Below are 23,162 nucleotides of genomic sequence, written 5' to 3' on the forward strand. Positions count from 1 at the left end.
CCTTTCTCCCACGTCACTTTAAATACAGTGTGAGATGTTCTGGAGGTTTTGAAACATCAGGCACGTGAATCAGGACTGTTGTTTTGCTATCTTTCAATATGAATGAACCATAACGAGTGGTACACAATAAAGAATTCATTTATTTGTTTTCCCCACCCTCCCTCAAGGTTAGCAAAATAGTTCAGATTCTGATTTCCTTAACTTGCAAAAAAATGTTGTTTCCCAGAGTTCAGAGATCTTCAGACACCTTCCACCAGCCTCAGTGCAGGTCCAGTTGCCTTGAGCTGAGGCCCGTAGTCAGCTGCCTGCTGCAGGACTGGCTCAGTGTATAATTATACAATGCATACAGTTTGAATTTTTTCCTGCTATGCAGAAGCTTAATTGGAGTAGAAGAATAAATGAGAATTGCTTTACAAAAATTAGAAGGTGATAATTAATTCTCCTGGAGCAACCTTTAGGTAATTGGCTATGGCCGATTGCAGCGCTTTTAGTAAGTCAGTGATATGTGCCAGAAGTATTTGATATATTTCAATGTGCAGGTCAATCAATCTTTGGGACTTAGCAATGAAGTCTTCATAATAACCAGAGAGCTGGTCTGAAGAATTCTGTAGTTTATATTTGAACTGCTGGTGGTAATCAGAAATGATTTCCTTCATTGCAATGGTTGAGTTTTTAATTATTCTCTGAGCACTGGTAGAAAGGTCTACAATCTTCTCTCTCCCTTTTGCATTTGCATCAGCAAGGGTGAGAAGATATTCCTGGATATCACCTGAGAGTTGGGAAGTGAAGCCAGCAGCACTGAGAGTGTATCTGGAATGCAAGTCCTTAAGGACATCTACTAACTTCTTGATTAGGCTGATTATGTTTTCTTCAAGTTCATAATATTTCACTCTCCAGCTCACCACAGTTGGATCAAAATATTCTTTGCGAAGAGCCTTTACGAATTTACAGATTTGCTCTAACTCATGAGAAGCTTCTTGAAGTTTGTTCTGAACCAGTTCATTAATCTTATCAAAGTCAAGGTGTGAGGTTTTTTTCAGGAATCTAGAAACATATTGACCATAACTGTTGAAGATGGTGTTGATCTGGTGTTTGATATCATTAATGAGGTTCTTCGTCTTTAGGTGGTTAATTTCTTTTTCTATGTATTCGAAAGCACCTTGTAAACGTCTCTGAAGATCACCTAGTATCTCTGTAGTTCTGTTAACTTGGAGGGCATTCAATACCCCTCGGACCATTTGTGATAAAGTGTTCAAATCTTTCCTGAGCACCAGGGTTACATTTGCTAGTTTAAGAGTGGTTGGATCAAAAGGAAATTTAATCTTTAGGTACTCAGTTAATTCAGATTTCTCCATCAGGTCTTGGAAATAAGAAAACAGCATTTCTAACCCATTATGGATTTTTGAATGTACCTGGGACAGTACCTTCCCTACCTCCTTCATAACCATAGTGCAGAGTTCATCTCCAGAGTACGATCCGGCTCTTCCTGGGAGCTGGAATCTGGACGACTTCAGGTAATCAATGAAGAAGTCAATCAGATGCTTGACTATTTTTTCATATTTCTCAGTAACTCTTATTAGGCTGTCAAGCACCTTATTTTGGAGTCTCTGGAGATTGACGTGGCCCTCCTGATCCAAGAGCTCCTGATACAGAATCTGGGCCTTGTCATTCCACAGCTGGTAGGTCCTATTAGCGCCTCTGGCTACCCTCTTGAGTTCGAGTGTCTTGTCCACCTCATCGATGAGACTCAGTGCTCCTTGGTAGGTCTGCTCAGCAGTGTTCTGCAGACTTCTTCTCAGCTTTAAAGACACCTCTCTCAGATTAAGCCCTGTGTACTCCTGGTGGCACTTGTCGACATAGTTATAAAGGGCCACTGTTGCCTTGGGGATGTTGTCTTTCACAGAGCTTAGCAGTTCAGACACTGCCTCTCTTTCCCAGTTAACTTTCGTCTGAAATTTCTCATTCGATTCAGAGCATGGGTACCTAAACTCAATCTTGATTATGCTGAGTTTTTTATCTGGAGATGACTAAAAGCAGGAAGAAAAAAAAAAGATACGAAGAACATGTTTTCAATTATCCCGATTACATAATATACGACACTAAAACTTCCTTAGCAGTTAAAAGTGAAGATCAGAGGATCTTTCACATTCTGAAGGGAATTTATCTTTCTTAGGTCAGTTCCTGTGTTTGTCTTACGGTTAAACAAGTCTACTGTTGTTAATTCCTCTTTATCACATGTCTCAGAAAGGACAGAATTATGCATTTACGGCATTTACACAGCTAGACTTTAACATTAGGGCCTTCCCAGGACTGAAGAGCAGAGAAACAGGGGAAGGGGGAGGGAGGGGGGAAAGAGGCAGGAAAAGACTAATTCAGAGGAAAAAGAAGTAGTAAAACAGAACAATGGCCAAAGGCCATCCAGCAGAGATCTAGAACACCAGCATCAGGAGCCATTCACTCTCCAAGCCTGTCCACGAAATCTGCTGGCATGCTTTGATCTGGCGCGGGCAGAACTTGTAAAGTACACGAGACAGATCTGGCATAGCTCACCTGAAAATTCTATTGTGGGGAAGCATTTTGAAGCCTCAAATACTCCTGAAACCACTATCGGAAAATGTACTCAGCATATGGCAGAGTTTGCTCATGACTCAGGTGGGGAGCCATAACCCTCCTCTTTCTAGATTTGCCCAAGAGAAATAAAATAACAGTAGTAATATGATGTCATATGTACATCTAATAATTAAAATCCATAAAAGACTCATTGTAATATTTCCTGGAGAATAGGACCTCAGAGAATTTCAATGCGCTCATTGCCACGCTTCACCTAACCTGGGAAAGCCCTGAGAAAATACTTTGTGCTGAATTACATTTATCTTCCCCAAATCTCTACTTGCTGCTAAGGCGTGTACTCACCTGAGGGCGGTAGTAGAAGTTGTATTTTATGGTATCATTATTTGCTTCCAAGTCAGTGGCCACCGTGCCTATGGCTGGAGAGGCTGCCGAGTAGTAGATGTTTTTACCTGCTTGGTAGCGCAGATGGACATCGGTGAACGCTGGGCTGGTGACGTCCAGGCGAGCCTCTCCTTCCCAGTCCCTGCAAGCAGGAAAAAGCAGGTGAGCCATCATGAAAGGGGGACAAAGGGGCAAAAATCACAATGATCTGAAAAGGAATGAAGTTTCAACAAAAGTTCTATACAGAGCTCCTTGGTATCTGCCATCTTCTTTATATTCTACGCTGATGTCACGGTGTGTAAATGTTCCTTTAGTCTTATAGACTAACGTGCCACCTTCAATCTTCTGTGTTCCCACAGCTGTAAAGGAGAGATTTTTCATTTGATTAATAACTGTAGGACACGGACCTTTTCATTGCGAAAACCAGGAGAAATCTATCTTAACTTAAATGGTTTGCTTATATATTTGAAACATGCAGCCCACATTAAAAAACACACCAAACAAATAGAAGATATTATCAGTCCTAAGGTCATTACAGAAAAGTCTATTTTCTATGAACCTTTTTCTCTTAAATGTCAGTAGGTTTCTACAGGATGTTATGTGTGGGTATATATGAATCTCTTCTTTTAAACTTTGCTACAGAGAGTAATCATGCCTCTAGTCATATCTAACTACATAATTATTGATTCACAACTCTCGTTGAAAATATGTAACATTTAGAATTCTTATACAGGGGGAGTTGGGACATTTCCTTACCTTTAAGGTCATATTCCAGGAACTTTACGACTGAGCTGCATGTGGAATCCAGGGATGTTTCAACCTGACCTTCTTTGTTTTCCAAACCAGCGCTCCAAGTAGCATTATACAGGGGTGAGGCCACTCGGAAACGCGCAGTCAGTGCGCCAAAGGAAGGGATGTACATTCCAGCAGGTACAGAGAACTTAACGGAAGGAATCCCAATGGTCTGCTCAGGCAAGGTGATGTTTGGCAACCTGAAGTCTGCAATCTTGCCGGCCAGCTCATTGAGATCCAAAACAGTGGCACCAATGGAAATGCTGTGTGGGTAGGTAAACTGGGGCATAGTTAACTGAAATTCAGGCACGGTGATCTCAAAAAAGGGTACTGAGGAGTCCTCTGATCCAGAATACTTTGTTAACACATCAACTTCAGGGAATTTTACTTTGGGTAGTGCTGGCACATTGAGGGCAAATGGCGAAGTACTTAGCTTCTTGTAGATTTTTATTTCACTGAAGTCAAGTGTGTAGGATGGAACCTGAAGATCTGTAAACGGGACTTGGAACGTAGGTGTGGCAAGAACTGAGTTCAGATTATTTAGTTTCAGTCCAGGAATAATAAATTTATCAGCCAATTCTTGCACAGGGACAGAGAAAGTGTAGCCATTAGGGTTTTTGGTGTATACAAGGGCCGTTGAAGCACGCAGATACTGTTTGCTATCCATGCTGGTGGTTACGTCCAACTTTAGAAATTCCCATAAAGTCTTGTCATAAACTGGTAGAGTGATACTGTCGAGGAACCGTAGGTGCCCTTCTAAGGAACCTGCAGTGTCAAGGCGTGCCTCTTCTTGGTCATTGGAAAGTTGTACATCGCTCTGAAGAGACAAGGAGTCAACCTGGATCTCACTTTTCCAGCTGGCCTTCTGGTTCTCAGTGTTAACGTTCAGGGACATTTCCTGGCCAAGGTGATTGAGATCAAGGAAGGAATTGGGCTGACTTGCACGGACCTGAACAAGGGCTGACATTTTCCAGGGGGAGAGGTCCAGGATGGCTTTGCTTGTCTGCCTTCCGGATGTTGTGAAGAGGTGCGGTAGCCTGAGCTGGTTTTCTGTGTTGTGTTCCCAGGTGGCATATATGCGTCGGAGAGTGGCTTCTCCAGCAACACTTTCTTTCACTTCAAGGTCCCAGATACCATCAACTTTGGAAGCCCCTTGTAGCTTCACTGAAGACCGAGTACCCTTGGCATTTAAATAAGTGCTGACCTCACTGTCAATCATTCCCGAATATTCCCGTGAAAGGACTGAACCCTTGATATTTCCTTTGTTAGATGACTCCATGGAAAAGTAAGAAGTGAGGCTTTCTAAGCTGAGCTTGTGGTGAACGGTCCCTGTGGCAGTAGAGGACAGCTTGGTGGAACTGAAGTCATACTCTACTTCAACAGATGAGGAGACAGTAGGCTTTGACTTGACATTTCCATTCAGTTCTTGCTTGAAATTCATTCTCAGAACTGGAATTTGAACTTTGGCCGTTGTTGTCACTGAAGCCTCCATGTTTTTCCTGGTTAAGCTGATGGTGCTGTCGTGATTGCCTTCCACGAACTTGTTGCTCAGAGACAGAGCCGTGGCTAACTTCAACCCTCTTTTTCCTGTCAAACTTGAGGTGCCCTCTAATTTGTACTGCAGAGCGTCCACGACAGAAGAGGAGGCGCTAAGGAAGTGAGCAACGATATCCGATTGGTTGTAAAGTCCAACGTTGGTGTTCAGTGTGATGACGCTTGACTTAAAGGAAAAATCATAGGTAATATTGCCCAGGGCTGGAATTAAAATATTGCTTGGGGTACTTGATACCTTCAATTGTGGAAGAGAGAACCGGAGAAAATTCCTAGGGACATGTAGGGCTGGCAGCTCTAGGGAAGGCAGGGCTACTGTATGCGAGGGCACAGAGAAGCCAGAATCTGAGATGGTGACATTGGGGGTGCTGATCTCAAAGCCGACTGTCCACGTCTTTACTGTGAATGGAGAGAGCTCAGTGTTGACTACTGGAATAGTGTATCCAGGAATCTGAAAGGTCGTGGGTTCCTTGTTCAGGGATTTTTCAACCATGTACTTATTAACCTTAATTCTTGCATCATTATAGGATTTGGTAAACAAATCTAACGCCTTGCCTCTGACGTTCTCAAAATGCCTGTTGAAGGAATTGATGTTCTGATTGATAAACACGTAAAACTTGTCCAAAGGAATTGGGATGGAATGCTCGTCTTTGTTTTTCTTATACTGAGCCTTTACACCTAAATCAAAGGATTGCTTTGTTGTTTTCAAGAATTCCTTCAAACCTGTTTTTTCCCATAAGGAGAACTCTTTCACTGGGGGAATTCTGAATTTTATATAAGGTAGAGTCATTTCAGGAATTGTTAATGGGCTGTTTAGGAAATCCAGGTTGGCTTCTCCACTCATTCCTATGTGGGCCTCGGTGCTGTTCTCATTGTTTCCAGCAGAGAAACTTTGATTGTACTTATACTGATTGAACCTGGCACTGGCTTGCCAACTTGCCTGCTGGGCATTAGGACTCAGGAAGAGTGCATAATTATTCAGGAAGTCTATTTTCCCTGTCAATTTTAATGGAAAACTAACTTTCAGATTTCCTTCATTGTTTGTAGATGCAGTAACCTCAAATGGAGTTGCTAAGAAGGACAGAGAATTTTTCAAAGTTCCACTAAGTTTTCCATTTAAATGAGCATCATGGTTGCCAGTTACCTCTACCTTCCTTTCTCTAAGCAGTGCTGCGCCTTTAGCAGTGAGAACACTGTCGCCCACATGCTGGGATTCAACTTGTGACTGGACCTCCAATTGATAAAGGTTGAGAAAGCTGGATTCATAAGCCAAGGTTTGGTTTACTCTCAGGTGTTTGCTATTGATCTTATTAGACAATTCAAAGGCAGTGAGGGGGCCTGTCACAGTGAAGCTAATTTTTGATTCATGTGTTCCCTCATCTGAGAATTTAGGGCAGGCCCATTTCCATGATCCTGTCCCAGAAGAAGTCCATGCGACATGCTGAGCTTCAAACTGGGTCTTGATTTCATTATGTAGGTCAGCCTGACTGGAGAAGTCCAGTTTGGGGATGTTCAATTTGTGAAAGTACTTGGTGTTGCTGTCCAACGTAATCTGGTTCTTTATCTTGATGACCACACCATTACTAAGCTCCACTGTATTTTTTTCTGTGTGTAAACCTGCCACTGTGTTTGATTTTCCCTCAATAGCATTTCCAAAAAATAGCACTTCGCTCTTATGCTCTGTTTTCAGGTACTTGCTGGAGAAACTCACAGATTCCTTCAGAACGTGTGGATTCGTCTTAGGGTATGAAAGTTGTGCATGTGCCTGGAGATTGAATTTGAGGGCTTCTAACTTGGAGTCTCCTTTGGCAGTGATGGAAGCCGTAATCCCTGACTCGTTCACTGACGTCGTTACATTGTGAACGTCGGCATTTGCATCTAACGTGAAAAGGGGAGATTGGATTTTCAAAATGCTATGCAGCTTGCCAAAAGTAGGTACTCCGATTGTGTGTGAAATGTTGGGAAGCTGGAATTCTGGTATGTGGAGGTCAGGAACTTGAAAATCTTTGAGGTCAAGTTTTGGGATTAAGAATTCTGGAATTGTGATTTCTGGTACGTGGAAGTCTGGCAGCGTGATTCTAGCAAGAATGGTGTCCACGTCCATCAGATCCCTCAGGTACAGTTCTGGAACTGGCCACTGCAGCTCACTGTTCAGCATCTGGTCAATGATTCTGATGATCTTTGCTTTTATTTCTACCAAGTCGATTGTAAAGGAAGGAATGTGGAAGGTGTTGAGGACAGTAAATTCTGGTGTGGAAAACCTGGGTGGGACTTTTACATCTTCTAACTTTTTGAAGTTTATCTGAACCGATGGAATCTTCAAATCTGTTAGAGGGACTGTGAACTCAGGAGTCTGATAGGTAGCTTCCTGAAGGACACGGAGACTGACTTCAAGGGCAGGTATGGTCCCAAAAGTGGTCTGGATTTCAGGCACAGTGAACCCTTCTTCTACCAGTGCTTTCAGCTTTTCAGCCCAGCCTTGAATAGAATACTGTTCTGCAAAGTCGGTAAGGCTCTTAGCAGCAAGACTCCACACGTCAGAAATGTAAGTAACAAGTGTGTTGTAAATTTGGCCTACCAGGACCAGGTATCTCTGAACTTTCTGTTGAAGGTCCATTTGATACACTGAGGCTCGTACATCTTCTAGGAATTTGACTTTCATGTCATTTAAAGATGATGAACTTAAAGCCTCCTGTAACCAATCAATGAATAGGGTTATTTTGGTGCTGTTTAGTTTTTCCAGATGGACGGAGACCATGGCCTTGACGTCCTCTACAAACAGTTTTAGAGCTTTAGCTTTTTGTGGAAGGCCCAGGGCCTGGATCTCATCATTGATTCTCTGAGTCACCTCGCTGATTTTGACATTGGTTTTCTCTACAAACTGTTGGTAACAGAATGACCTTAATTTCTTTATCACCATGCCAAGGAACCTGTTGACGTCTTCAATGAATTTTTGAAAAGACAATGCCTTAAGCTGGGTGACAGCATCATCAATAAACCCAACCAATTTCTCAAAGTGATCTTCTATCCCAATTTGTTTTAAGACATTGCCCAACTTCTGAACAGTCTCCTTCAACTTATACTTGTGGGCCAACTGTACTGATTTATCCAGTAAAATCTTGATGTGTTGGTCTATTTCATACATATTAATTAACTTGTCAACCATGGCTCTCAATGCACTGATTTTCTCAGCTACTTCAAAGTCATCAATGAGATTTCTAACATAGTGTTTGATATGTTCAATCAGTTGCTTTATTTTTTGAAATGGAATTTTAGTTCTCAACGGATCTAAAAGCACTGTGACATTAATAGTGACAATCTGTTGTTTTAACTTTTCTGCAAGGTGCTGGATGTCAATATTCTGGATTTGTGTCTGGAGCTGTTGCAATGTTTCTTGTATCCGGAATCTGATTTGATACTTAGCAGTCACATTTTGAACCCAAGGTAGTGTATTACTTCCCATTTCGTTTACATCAATCTTTTCAATAAACAAATGTAAGTCATGGATTGTTTTTACTAAATTTACACGGATATGATAATGTTCATCAAGACTTTTCAATTTTTCAACGATTAGATCAATAATCTTAGCAATAGCTGTTTTAAAATCATGCAAATCATAATTATCTTTAATATACTGATCAACTTGTATCATATATGTTTGTAGTTGAGATAGTTTTTCATTGACATTGATTTGGGCATTGTCCAATGCAATTTTTAGATCATTTTCTGTAATTCCATAATTTTTTGTGAAAGCAGTTAGTTTCTCCTTGACGCTTAAAACTCGTTTCTCCCAACTGACTTCATTCAGCTGGTCGTTCATTTGCTGTGAGAGTTTGTCCAAGGCTGCTCTGTATTTCCTCATGAACTGATCGACATTGATATGTTTCAGTTCTGTCTGTATGGTTTCCAGCGCAGTTACAATTACTGTTCGACCCTTCTCAAAATGTTCTGGCAGGAGGTGAACGAATGGGAGGTCGATAGTGTGAACATCTTGGTTCTTATCATATTTTACAGAAGCTACCATAGTGAATTCCTGGGGCTGGTCCACAGTATCCCTCATCTCCAAAACATCAATTACATTGATAGGACCATCGGCTAAATAAGGCACTTCAATCGGGGAGTCTAGCACGGTGAGGTCAGCCAGGGCTCGCCCAGTAAGCTCCACACCCACTTTGTCTTTCGTATTGTAAGCATCAAACTCGTGGCTGTATTCATTTTTGTTCAGCTGGGTCTTGAGTTTCCAGGTGGCTGTCTGCTCAGCTGGAGTGAGCAGGGCACTGGCCTTGTGATCAAGAGCGGTACTAATGCTCCTTCTGGACCTGAGATGGTGACCTGTGGATCCTTTGTAATCATGAGAGAAAGTCAGGGCCAGCGGTTCCGCCTTCAGGAGGAATTTACTGTACAGCTGCCCGCTGTGTTCTCCCCAGAGAACCAGTTTCCCGTTGCCGCTTGTATGGGTGTCGATGGTCACCATAAACGGGGCCATGGCGGACTGGAAAACGTTGCTGAAGCGCAGCGCCTCTGAATTGTAGTTTGTGCTGATGTCCAAGGCCGAAGATAGCCCGGCGATGTCCGCGCTGAGCCTGTGGCTGAACTCGGCGCCCTGCACCTTCGCGGTAGTGTCTGCTTTGAAACTGGCCGACAGGTCTGCGTAAGAGACGGTGTAGACGTGTTTTATCTCGTCATTTTGGTAGGCTCCTTTTATGTTCCCGCCCACGTTCAGCTTCAGGGGTTCCAGCCGTAATTTCCCGTGGTTGGTCAGGTCCAGAGCGTTGAATTTCAGGTCATTGTTTAGAGTAGTTACAAGAGAAAAGGGCTGTAGCTGTAAGTTAAAAGTCTGCTTATATGACTTGTCGGAACTATAGATGTTGTCGAGTTTCGATGAGAAGTCCAGCGAGAGCCCCGCCACGTTCAGGCTGTTTGTGTGGTGAAGCTTCATCTCCGCGTACGAGCCCATCATGTCATTCGAAAGCTTGAGTCCCTCCCCGTTAACCCTGAAGCTGAAAATGTTTTTGCTGTCGACGCCCAGAATCGCGGCCTGGTACGCGCTCCCCAGGGACACCTCCGTGAGGGCAGCTTTCCCATCCAGACTGAACTTCGCGTTGTGCTCCCTGAAGCGGCCGTTGGCTGTTAACTTCGCGGACGCCCCCGAGGGCCCAAGGGCTGCGTTCAGTTCGTTCTCCAGCATCAGGGGACTGTACTTCAGGCTGGTGGTCGCGCTGGTGGACATGCCCTCTCGGGAGATCCTCAGGGTTGCTTTGTGAACGCCCGTGTTGGCTTTGCCGGTGCCCGACACGTCGGCGTTGATTTCGAGGCCGTGGAAGGTCAGCGACCCGGACAGCAGTGCGGAGACACGCAGGTCCCTGTAGCCGGCCTGGCAGTCGGAGCGCAGCAGCGCGCTTTGCCTCGAGAGGGACAGGTCCACCTTGTTGGAGGTGGCGAAGTCCTCGTAGTGCCCGTCCGTGTCAGATTTCAGACTCAGCTCGTAGTTCTCGTACTTCAGGGAGGCGGTATTTTTAACGGTGCCCTCTTGCAGATCCGAGGTGGAGGTGAGGGAGAAGGTGCCATCCTCGTACCTGCCCGTTATCCGGTTGGTGCCCTGGAGGTAGGTGGAGTTAAACCTCAGGGTGGACTCTCCGCTTCGCCGGCCAGTGGAAGGGTCCCTTTGATAGGACAGGCCGTAGGCGCCGTCCGCGTGGAAAGAAAAGACCCTGAGCTGCCCGTCGACCTTCACTTCCTTGACGTACAGCTGCTCTTTCTGCTTTGAGTCCAAATGTACCGACGCGGACATCCGTGGTCCCCAGGCACTGGCTGCGTCGAATGTCAGCAAGCCTTTGGAGGCTGGGTTGTTTCCAATCTTTTCCACGTGGCTGAGTTTGACGTTCGAGTCCAGAAATTTGTGGTGTAGAGATCCTCCGCACGATAACGTGAGCGTGTACCTGTGGTCGAACGTTGCTTCTCCGGATCCTAACATAAAAATGAAATCCCATTGGTTAAATTGGGCGACACATTTCCAGGCAACCAATTTCTATGTTGTAAGATTTTCAATAATAAAGCCCCGTTGACCTGGGTCAACTGCGTAACAGTCTCCTCCATCTACAACAGAAACATAAAACCTGAGAGCAGAAAGTATTCCTACAGGAAGCCTTCCCTGACCACGACGGACCTTGCCGGGTTCCCTTAGTAAGCGCTTCCTCTGTACCCTATACTTATACACGATACCCTCTCCTAGTACCTCTTACACTGAACGATAGTTGCCAGTTTACCTGTCTGTTTTCTCTGTTACTGCCTCGCGGAACACTTGATATATTTGATATGTTTCATAAATGTTCCTATTGGTTGAATGCATGAAAAACTGAATAGAAATCCAAGTAGCAAGAAAAATATCTGTAAGAAAGCCCAAGTCTTTGTCTCCCTGGAGGAGGCTATGCCATCGGAGCCTGCAAAACCCAGCCCTGTGCACCCTCTGCCTGAGCACGGCTCACCTTGCACACTGTAGGACAGCAGGTCAACCGCCGAGTCGGCTTTCATGTGGTACCGAGCCTGAAGGCTGAAGTGGTCTGTGCTGGTGTTGCCGGCGGTGTAGGAGGCGGACCAGTTGTACACGTTGCTGTAGATGTTCGCGGAGAGGTCTAGCACGCCCAAGTGAGGCACCCGCAGCTCATACGACTCGGGAATGGTGAAAGCGGGCACCTGGACCTCTTGAGGCGGCCGGTAGAATCCCCAAAATGGTAAGCCGATGGCTGGTATCCAGATAGTCTCCAACATCTTCAGGTCTTTGGAGGGTGTGCCGCCCAAAGGCAAAGGAATCTCAATTTTCACGCTGTTCTTGTTGAAGGTGTATCTGACCCGGCCATCACTGAAATAGAGAACAAAGACAACGTCCCCACAGTCGGACATCAAGAACTCAAAATTCCCGGCCACCTGCCCTTCCAAGCGACAGTGCTGGCGCCCCGTTCCCAAACCCATCCTCACGTTTCCTCGTGCTGCTCCGGGCGCCTGGATCCCTCTGCTGTTCCCTCCACCTATCCAGCCCTCACATCCATTCCAAACCCTTCCAAGGCGTTTAAGTCGCAGCTAATTTCTCTTGTGCCGAGAGTGACACAGTCCCTCACACCTATCTCAACGACATGTCCTAACTCTGCTTAGATAATTAGAGCTCGTTTGCTCACACTTTGTCCGTGTCTACACGGCATCTTCCTGGGAGGAAAGGTGACCGTTTTTTCTTCTCACTGCACCTCGTCTAACATCTTGCACGTAGGGGACACTTGATACGTTTGCTAAACTGAATTCAAGCAACTAGACAGGCAGAAAGGACCCGGGCGCGGGATGGAGTGTTAGGCCCTCCTGATGGTGGAAGTGTCAGTGAATTCACTTTTCTGAGTCGCCGTGAGGACCATAGTGCCCGTTCTGCTGACCTCACGGAGTTAAACTGCACGTGAGAAAAATACCTAAACAAGTTTGCAGTCTTTTCAGTGCTACCCACATATCATGGACTATTGCATTAGAATAAGTTATAAGAATAAGAGAGGGTGGCAGAGTTTTAAATTCTGTAAGTAAATCAACTGTTCGCTGCGTTACTGCAACAGGGACTGGGTGTGGCCCACGCAGGGTCCTGACATCCAGGAGGAGAAGGGTGCTTGGTAAGACCTCGATGATGCTAAGGCCGGGGGTCCTGCCCTCTCGGTGCAGCACAAAGGACACTGCTGGTCAGAGGCCCTAGTGTGAAGCAAGCGGCTCCCGGCCCTCTGCCGCCTCTTCTTCATCTTCAACAGGCCCGTCCGTGCGAGGGCTTCGGCAGAAGCCAGTCCTTTCGCACTTGTCTGGCCGATTGAACTTTGCTGCTCAGCCGCGGACTAGGGAAAGGCCCACGTGACGCAGGCCACTTGTCTTCCTGACCCTGGAGATCTCACAGGCAACAGTCCCTCTAGGAAAGACCATTGTCTTTACAGCTCAGGCTCTGATTTTTTTTAAAATTCCATGAAATAAAGCAAAGCATTACGTGTATTTCTGTACATATGCAAGTGGCCCGAGCGGTGTGGAGCCTGACTCCCCCCTGAGGATGGAGCTATAGGGCTAAAGAGAAGCGTTTTCTGGGCTGCTGCCTTCATCCGCTGTGCGGTGACTGCTGCGGCCCCCGGCGCTCGACGGCAGCCCTGTGGTCAGCAGTTCCGCTGGTCACTCTAGAGCCCTTCGCAGTCAGACAGTTGTGGGTGTGAGCATCCCGATCCTGAGCAAAGGCGGGTTCACTTACGGGGGAAATGGAGTGGCCGGATAAAGCATGTTAGGTGACAGTGCTAGAATCCTCCACTCTTCCTTAGGCTCTTTCTGACGGGTTGGCATTCACATTCCGATCTCGTGTTCAGTAATGCAAAAATGCCACGGTGTTTATCTACGGTTATTAATCTCCTTAAAATGCTTTAGATATTTCGCTTCAAAATGTGAATTAGAGTCTAAACCATGCTATGTAAAATCTTCCATTTACTTTGTGCGGTTCAAAAAGTCTTTCTATTTACAATAATAGCCAAGATCTGGAAATAGCCCAAGTGCCCATCAGTAGATGAGTGGGTAAAAAAGCCGTGGGACATTCACACCATGGAATACTAGGCGGCTGTGAAAAAGAAGGATCCCTTACCCTTTGTGAAAGCAGGGATGGACCTAGAGATTATTATGCTGAGTGAAATAAGCCAGTCAGAGAAAGACAAACATCGCATGCTCTCACTTATATGTGAAATCTAATGAACATCATAAACTGATGAACAGAATAGGCCCTGCGGCATGGATGCCGGGAACAGACTGACAGCTCTCAGAGCGGGCGGGGAGGCAGGGAGAGATTAACCAGGGAATTTATATGCCTACATGCATAGCCCAAGGAGACAATAGTGTGGTTGATGCCTGGGGTGGGGCAGGGGGGGTGGAGGGGGGCAAAGTGGGGGCAGAAAATGAGGAACACCTATAACACTGTCAACAATAAAAAAAAGGATTTTTTTTTTTCTGGTTTCTTTTTATACCTTTTCAAGAAGAGATTTTCTGGGATGTGGAACTCTGGCAATCCCATCTTCTGGAGGTTCAACTCTTTTAGGCCACTGAGGTAATCTTGCAAATTCTTGGTGTAAGGAAGAGTCCTGGATGCCTTCTGAAGCCAAGTGTTTGTTGCCTACAAAATAATAGAAATTTTCAGATTTCAATGGGCATAGGTGGACCTCAAGGTACAATTAACATTAGGCAACAATCCATATTTGAAAGATCAATAGCTAAGCAGGAGAATGCACTGAAAGTTAAAAATATAGCACAGAAAATTCTGAATTGTTGGTTGTCAGTCATGCATCGCTTCCTGTTTTTTATTAAGGGAACATGTAACATCGTCAGACTCCTAGCCAGTATCCTGAAGCTTCCTTTGACATCTCAGTCACAGCAAACTCTTCCGCTTAGTAGTATATTCATTTGGCACTAGCATATACAGCCTTGTGTAACTGGGTAACCACACGTGAATGTTTCCTTTCTCCCCAGAAATTCCCTGGGGGTAGGAAGCACGCCGTATCCATCTCTGGATCCCCTCCTTCACCTCACTCAGGGTCGAGTGTGTAATTAGCACTTATAACCACGTATTTATTGACTGATTTGTACTTACATCCACCAATTTGGAACCCACGTGCCGGAAAGTCACGTCTGTTTTAGGAACTCTGTGATCCAAGAGACTGTTGGCATACGTTTGCAAGCTTTTAGGATAGTCAGGGAGGTCCACGGGGAAACTGGAAGCTGCTTTCTTGGTATCCATGTTGGTGCCTGTGTTCCATTCAAATTCAGTCTTCTCTTCATCTGAAAACACACACATGAAAGAGCTGTCAGAGGTACCAGGTCAGCGCCGAACCAATGGCCCTCCACACGGCACCCAAGGGCAGAGCGCCTTGGAAGCGGCCCTGGGGGAAGGGTACGCACCGTAACGCCAGGCCATCTTGTTGGAAACTGTTGAGCCATAAGCTGTAGCGGATGAGTCCATTTGGAGGAGCAGTTTTGTGGGGGACCACTGGGCGAGGGTTTCGCTTCTGGCTTCTGCTTGCAAGAGGGGCATGGAAAGAACAGCTCTGACTTTACCTTCTTCCTTCCTGTCACAGCTGTTGAAAAGAAAATCAGTTGACATTGGCGCCTTTGTCCATTCCAAGGAGATACGTGGGATTAAGCAGAAGTTCTGCTTGTGGCAACGAAGATAAATTAACGGATGGCTCAGAGAAACGGCCGCAGATTAAACTCATCAGCGTCTGCAGTCAACTTCTGCACAAATTCAGGACTTTCTGGGGAAGTATGGGAGGAAAACTGGACGCTGCTCTACCCTTTACCAGCTCCTTTGTCTTGGCCAAATTATTTAACCCCTCTGAGCTCCAGGCTCCTTATAAATAAAACAGGGAAACGCCTACCTACCTTGGAGTTTATTTACAAAGACTAAGACGATTTCTTTAAAGCACCCAGCACAGTGCCTAAGGAATAGTCAGTGCCCAGTTAATGGTAGAAGGATCTAACTGGACATGTGCAGAGGGTCAGAATGTTGAGGGCTCTGTCTCTCTCTCAGGCTGCGGACCAGGAATGCCCCGCCTGGTCGGCTTTTAAAAGCTGCAAAGGAAGACAGGAAACAGGCAGGAGGGCAGAAGCTCAGGTCAGGTCACCCTTAGCCTTCCTTACCTCACGTGGCCCGTGAAGGCGACCTCAGTGATTTTCTTGTTCTGAATGTCCAGGGTGAGTTTGTAAGACATTTCTTCCTCAGAAGATTCATCACTAACCCTGAGGACTGTCCCAAGGTCAACGCCGAAGTCTGGAATTTGTGCTTCACTGGTCAAGGTCCTGGTCTGATGGTTGTATCTGACGGTCATCCTGGCCTCGGTCTGCTCTACACCTGGAGGAACGTACGAGATCATCAACACGTGTCTTCAGAAGCTGGTTTAGGAAGGAAAGGGAGGAAAAGCTGGAGGAACACCAAGTACTCTGGGGGCTTAAATGGGGACACACTGCAGGATTTTACCCTAATTTTTTAACTCAGTGGTGCTCATGTGCTTGCTCAATCTGCAAATATTTATTGATTGCCTATCATGGGTTAGGCACTGCTCTTGGCACTGGGGGGAGTGGGGTGCGGTCCCTGCCCTCATGGAGCTTACATCCTAGTAGGGGAGTATAGACAATAAACAGGCAAGTTATTTATGTCAGATGGTAAATAATGTTCTGAAGAAACTACAACTGGATAAGACAATAAAGTTAGAAAGGAATACAAGAGGTGCTATTTCATCCGTGGTGGTCAGAGAAGGTTTCCCTGATGAGGGGATATTTGGGCAGAGACTTGCATGAATAGAAGGGCTGAGCCATGGTACGTTCTGGAAGGAGAGCATTCCAGGCCGTGGGAATCAGAAATACAAAGGACCTGCTGCGGGGAGCGCTCGGCATGTTCAGGGGGCAGTAAGGGCTCGAGGTCCTTCTGTGTCGGGCAGATGAGGCATCTCTACATGACTCTCCACCAATGACACTCCTCCAGGTTCCTTGCCTCCCCCCAGCCCCTGCTCCATCTCTCCCGGCTCCTCTCTCTGTAACCAGGTTCCCATGTTTTCTTACAGGCTTACCTATTTTATGCCTTTTGTAAAATTGTTATATATATTTTTTCCAGCATGCACCCTGTGGATTTCTCGTATGGATTTGTTTCTCTAGCTTAATCTGGTGACACACTATTCCTACATAAAAAAAATCTTTGGACGTGAACATCTAAATTTGCCCCATCCCCTAAAACCCGCTCCTCTAGTGGCCTTTTCCATCTCAGGAAACGGCAACCCCATTCTTCAGCCGCGGGGCCGAGGAACTTACCGTGGTCCCCATTCCTTTCTCCCTTGCACTCAACACCCACTATATCAGCAGCTCTTGTCAGCCTAGCCTTCAAAGGATGGCCGGAGTCCAGCCGCGTCTCGGCTCCCTTCGCCACTGCTCTAATCCAGAGCCCCACCACCTTTGGCTTGGATTATTGCCATAAACTCCGTACTAATTTCTCTGCCTTTGTGCCCCGAAAGCCTTTCCTCAGCATAACCATAAATCAAATCATGAAAACCCTCCAGCGGTTCTTTATTTCACTTACTAAAAGCCGACGTCCTTACCAAAACCTATGAGACTATCCTTCCCCCACCTCCCCTCGTCATTCTGACCTCACCTTCTACCGTTTTCCTCCCTGCTCTCTCTGCTTTAGCCATACTGGCTCCCTTCCTTCTGCTCACACACAGCAGCTGTACACCTGCCTCAGGGCCTTTGTACCTGCTGGCTCCGCAGCCTGTAGGGCTCTTGCCTCCTGGCGTACCCCATTACTTCTTGCAAGTCTCTCTTTCACGCTCCCTCCAGCAGCGAGGCTGGATCATTCGAAGCGGCACTGCCTCCCCTCTTCCTTCCTGCTCCCTCCACCCCCGGCATTCTCAGGACTCCTCTGTGCCCTATTTTTCTCCTCAGCACCAATGTGACCCTCTAAAAATTTACTTGTTTGGATATTTACTATAAACTCTGAGAGGGCAGACACAGTCTCCTCTGTTTACTGTTCCAGCCTCAGCTCTTAGAATACAGGCCTGACCCTTACCAGGCACTCAGCACACAGTTGTTACACGCATTACCTAAAGATGTCCCCGCTGTGAGTTCTGGAGCCGAGACTGAGGGTAGAGGTGGGGGAGCCCTTTTTCTGGATACTTGCCTTCTGCCTGAGCTACTAACTCCAGCTTGTGCACCCAGGCCTCGTCCTGTTTCTGGAGCTCGTAGGTTGCGCTGGTGGAGTACTGCTCCACCTCTCCCGTAGGCCGCAGTTCCAGCTCATACCTAAAGATGCTGCGATGCACGCGGGGAGTGGTGTTAGAGCTTTCCCCGAGGGCGAGAGCGTCAGCAAAGCAACTCAGCCTCGACGGCACCAAAAACACGGTCCTTATTTTAACATTGACCCTTCTCCTTAACTAATGATGAGCTCTACGGTCCCTTTCAGTTCTCCCAAGAGCCCAAGGCAAGGGCAGAGCCCAGGATCCCCAGGGGTTGCTGGTTGTGTCAGCAAAGCTGAGAACAAGCGGTGGAAGTGGGGGAATGGGACGCTGACGACAAGTTGCTTTTAAGCATGGTGAGGGCTTTGGACACCAGTGGACTCCAGGAAAGGCCATACCAGCGTGTCTGGAGGCTCAGAAACACGGACCCTGAGTTAGAAGCAAACCGGAGTCTGTGCTCTGATCCCCTCATCTAATGCATAAGGTGAAAGAGGGGGGCACAATCTATAAAGAAATGCTTTTAAAAGACTGATTCTCAATGGCAGTGGGCTCAGGTCCCTTGGGCGAGTATGAGAGAATCAACTTGGCTACTTATTTTTGGGCTAAGGCCTCCCTCAGTGGTCATGACTCCTCACCTTCCAACACTGCCACTCCCCTCCCCCCGTGGAGGAGCCCAGTCCTAGACCCAAAGTTTAGGCAGGAATTTCTGTATCCCTCAGGTGTGCTGGGTAGAGGACCATTGTTTAAATAATGATGATGCAACCCCCTGAGGCTGGTGACCCAGGCCTACAACACACAGCATTTTTTCCTTTGCCCCGCTAGGTGGCCACAATGTAGAAGGTAAGCAGATGCTGGGAGGGTCAGTGAGCATGTCTGACCTGATGTCTCCGATCAGAGGATAGTAGGAGCTGACGTTGGAGTAAGTGCCTGTGGTGCAATAGCTCAGGCCGGAGAAGAAAGACCTGCAGGTTGACCAGGAATTCCTGTTCTCCGTTAGAGGTGGAGCCACTTCCGTTTTGGTGGTAGAGACCAAATGCAATGAGTTACTAGGGAGGAAAGAAAACTCCTGAGTTGTCTTCAAGTCATGAATCGCAGTGAACGTCACTGACTCTCGCAGTGCAAATGCCCCCTTACCCTGCCCTCTATCCACCCCCGTCCACACACACCTCAATTTTTTTTATTTACTCAGAAACAAATCATAGTGAGAAGAACATCAATGAGGCTAACAATCACAGTGACTCTAGGTTTCAGACGCTGCACTAAGTTCCTTACATTTGTTATCTGTAGTCCGCACAATGGTGGGCATTTTTAGGGGCCTAATTTTACACTGGAAACAGAGGCTCAGAGGTGTTAAGTAACCATGGCTGGGACCTGACCTCAGGTCGGGGAAACTGTAATTATTTAGGTTAAAAGTGGGTGATCTAGTACCTCTTCTCCCTCTGTCACCCCAGATCCACTGGGGCCAGAACGATCTCAATTAGCTGTCTAGCCCGGCCAAGTCCTGCAGATACAGCCTCCATCCTCTTTCACACTGGCCGGGTGGAGTTAACTGGAAGAATTACCTGACACTGAGGAGCTTGACTGGCCTCGTTGGAGCTGGAATGCTGAACTTCAGACGCCCAGAGTTTAGGGCGAGTCGCGCCTCCAGGTCTGTCTCATGGAAGAAGTTCATGTTCACCTGGACCCCGTTCCTAGCAAAGTCTGGGATGACGATGCCCATATTTGTCACAAACTCCACAGACACGGAGGGCTTTGCCACCAGTTCCATTTGCCTGGCCTGTAAGTCAGAAAATGACTTATTCAGCTTGGTTAAGTACCTTGGTCCCCTGCGGCCGGATCATCCCCCTTCCCACCCCTGGGCCCACATGTCTGCAGAGCTCACATCTTGGGAAACATGACTGTGATTTATTTGAAGGCACAAAAGCCAAGTTCTCAGTTCTCCAGGGTCCTTAACGCTGATACCGAGGACTAGGGAGTGCCCACGTTAACTTTAAGCACAAGATAAAAATATGACAGGAATCCTCATGTGCTGAAAGAGTAGCTGAGTTCCCATGTGACCCCCGCGCCCCGTGGGAGCTAGTGAGGTGGCGCCTCCTAGTGGAACCCTCGCGCTTTTCATTCAAAAAGGAACCAGGGGATTCTATCAATGAGGCGCCTCATCTTGAACTGGAAACTCACTGGAAAACTGCACAAGGGCACCACCCAGGAGGAAAGGAACAGCCGGAGGAGCCAAAAGGTGAACAGAGTCTTACATCTCTGAGTTGCAGTTTCACCCCAGCCTGGATTCCGGGAGCGATGACTCCAGAGGAGGACACTTGCAGCTGTAACCCGAGTCCGGTGGGGAGTTCAAAGTTGTTGTCCATGAAGATGTAGTGCAGAAACAAGTCGTTCTTTGAACCTTTCCTTAGGGCCTCTTCAATCTGTAGATCCAACGGGGGAGACTCACTAACTGTCAGGCCCATGGAAGCGGGCTTCGTGAAATGCTCCCTCCCACCCATCAGTCATCTTCTTTATCCAGAAAGGAAGGGTCTAGCATACTTAAGTTTGCTGAATAGTTTAATAAGTCAACATGAATGATAACTGATTTCAACACAGTGGAATACAAAACATTGCCCTGGATAGATATATCGTTTTCAACTGGCGACTCGGAAGGCATTTCAGACTATTGCTGGGCCTCAGAGCTTTCAGAATCTGAAGTCTCATTGCATGGCCTGGCTTCATTCTGGTTTTTTGGAGTCTAAATGTAAATGAAGATTTACTTGAAATACAATATATTACGATGAAGCTAATTTTTTGAAACCCACGAGTTATTGAGATGTACATATTAGTATGCACTGGCTTTTGTTTGTTTTTCTTTTTAAGGACATATCTAGAAAACAACTTGAGGTGTTTTCTTAAAGCAAACATTATTATTTATTAAATCCTAGAGATTAAGTGTCCTTATTTCCTCCCTTCTTAATAAACTAATAAAAACAATGGCTCATATTTAGATAGTAGATGACAGCTTACCAAATGCATTCTTTCATAATCATTACATCATTTCAATATTAAAACAATCCTGTAGCCTAGGTGGAGGGAGACACACTTAACATTGTTTTCTAGGTGAACAAATGAATGCTCTTGAAAGATACATCGAACAGTATGAAGAGCTTAATTTCTAAATGTTGCCAATTCCTTGTGATCCTTCTTCACTAAAATTCAAGGCAAACCTGTGTCTTTGAAGAAAGTATAAGCACTTTTGCTGGTTTGTGTGGCCAGCATCTTCAGGGAGCCTGAGAGATCTAAGAAAGAGCACAGGCCAATCTCATCACCCGTGATGGGGCCGGGCCCACTTACCATCCGGGGGATCCCACTCAGACTACGGACACCATTCAGGAGCAGCCTTCCCAGGAGCTGGAGGTCGTGGAGCCTGACGAAGCCAAGCTCTTCTCCTAAGATGCGGAGGTAGGCTCTGGCTTCTGGGATTTCTTTGGATTTCAAATCTTCTATCAGCTTCTCAACATTGAGCCTGATTCCATTGACCATGTCCTGGGATTTTAACAACAAAATATCTAGTGAGATGTCAGCGCTGCCAAACACCCTTAGGTTTCTGACGCGGGGTCTGTCTGCTGCAGCTGTGATGGACCTAAACACAGACCCTCTGGGTGGGGATACAGGGCAGACACTGAAATCAGGCTCTCACCTGTTATTGAAAGATAAAGAGCTTCTCCAAATTGAGATGAAAAAAAAAAAACCTGAGGTTTTGTCAGGGACAGCGGTGCCCACTCTGCTCTTAACTTGAATAATGTTTGCATGGGAAGGGGGTCTCTATTTTCCAGGATGGCAGGATTCCTATGGCTCCCCAAGATGAGAAGACCCTCTGTCTCCCACCCCGTCCCCTGCTTACACCCTCTCTCCTTTGACTAGGATAGAATAGTAAGGGTTTCTTGGGAAAATTAGCTGCCAAATAAATTGGCCAAAAGCTTGAAAAACACCTGATGCTTGACAAGTTTTTAGTGATTGGAAGAATTCCATAGGCTGATGCTTAGGGAGTGAGAGAGAAAAGAGTGACTGACAGACCCCCAAAATAGATTAGAAGATGCAGGTGGGGCCCTCTGCGAGCACCTAGGAGGAACCTCTGCCCTGCAAGTCACCTGGGGGCCTCCTTAAAGTGCGGGTTCAGATTCAGTAAATCCCAGTAGGGCTTGAGGACCTGCATTTCTAACAAGCTCTGATGGGATGCCCGTGACTGGACCACACTCTGGGTAGCAAGAAGTTAAAGACTAGGAAGCTCCAGATTAGACAATCCATTTCCTACTCCTTCAGTGGGGCTTATGCTAGCTGCAAAGTGGATTTTGCTTTCATTAGCTATTGCCCTGATGTGAGTGAGAGCCAAAGAAAGAAGTTAAAAATAATGAAAATAGGAATTAAAAAATTATAATGGTATCTGCTTATTGAACAATCAGTACCAGGGTCGGGCACTCTGCTTAATGTTTTAAACACTTTATTTCCCCTAGTCTTTAATAACCTTGTGAGGTATGGGTTATTATTAGTGCTCTGCGGATGCAGAAACAGGTAGACATCAGAGCAAGCAACATGCCCGGAGCAGTGAGGTTAGAATTCAAACCCATGCCCCAGAGTTCACACTCTTATCAGTAGGCCTCAGTGCCTGTAATGGGTCTGGTTCCTGGGCACGCTGAGTCTCCAGGAGGCCCATAACCGCAGGGATACTGGTTTTTACGTTCGTAGGACTGATTAATGAAAGTCGTAGCTGTCCACTTCAGTTAAATAGTTCCTTGATTACTTCCAGGCTTAGATGAGAATGATTTTGCACTGAGACCCAGAGCTTTCCTCGAGAGGATACTTAACAGACGCATACCTGCTCCCGTTTTTCATCGTTGGTGTAGCCAAAGTGGTCCACCAGGACCTTGGAGACACGATCAGGAACTTTACCATCAACCCAGTACAGAGCCTTGTTGACACTGTCTGGGAAAAATCCTTGCTTCCCGAAGAGAGCCTCCAGCGTTGGCTCAAAGCCGTTTCCTTCCAAACCAAGCTGCGAAAGAAAATCAGGCAGGAACACGCGATCAGGTTTCCCGTGGTAGGTCAGCCTCCCAGCCCCCTTTAGGT

The 23,162-nt window shown here is 46.4% G+C and overlaps 1 protein-coding gene across 2 annotated transcripts in view; it reads right to left on the minus strand.

The window, feature by feature from the left end:
• Nucleotides 1-233: 233 nt before the first annotated feature.
• The window catches only part of APOB (apolipoprotein B), a 36,113-nt gene continuing 13,184 nt past the window's right edge, over nucleotides 234-23,162 (minus strand). The window contains exons 15-29 of one of the 2 annotated variants that reach the window (XM_087823815.1): nucleotides 22,912-23,088; nucleotides 21,390-21,581; nucleotides 20,306-20,473; nucleotides 19,616-19,830; nucleotides 18,932-19,099; nucleotides 17,999-18,120; nucleotides 15,973-16,183; nucleotides 15,235-15,410; nucleotides 14,927-15,114; nucleotides 14,307-14,452; nucleotides 11,781-12,154; nucleotides 3,709-11,262; nucleotides 3,197-3,311; nucleotides 2,914-3,094; nucleotides 234-2,027 (exon numbers count right to left, since the gene is read on the minus strand). In XM_087823815.1, coding sequence (XP_087679941.1) covers nucleotides 420-2,027; nucleotides 2,914-3,094; nucleotides 3,197-3,311; nucleotides 3,709-11,262; nucleotides 11,781-12,154; nucleotides 14,307-14,452; nucleotides 14,927-15,114; nucleotides 15,235-15,410; nucleotides 15,973-16,183; nucleotides 17,999-18,120; nucleotides 18,932-19,099; nucleotides 19,616-19,830; nucleotides 20,306-20,473; nucleotides 21,390-21,581; nucleotides 22,912-23,088 — 11,595 coding nt within the window. In that variant the 3' untranslated portion in view covers nucleotides 234-419. Of the gene's footprint in view, nucleotides 2,028-2,913; nucleotides 3,095-3,196; nucleotides 3,312-3,708; nucleotides 11,263-11,780; nucleotides 12,155-14,306; nucleotides 14,453-14,926; nucleotides 15,115-15,234; nucleotides 15,411-15,972; nucleotides 16,184-17,998; nucleotides 18,130-18,931; nucleotides 19,100-19,615; nucleotides 19,831-20,305; nucleotides 20,474-21,389; nucleotides 21,582-22,911; nucleotides 23,089-23,162 lie in introns of both variants that reach the window. The other variant, XM_087823814.1, reaches the window with a different exon arrangement.

The sequence above is a fragment of the Miniopterus natalensis genome, chromosome 13 (genome assembly GCF_054644295.1).
Source record: "Miniopterus natalensis isolate mMinNat1 chromosome 13, mMinNat1.hap1, whole genome shotgun sequence".
NCBI lineage: Eukaryota > Metazoa > Chordata > Mammalia > Chiroptera > Miniopteridae > Miniopterus > Miniopterus natalensis.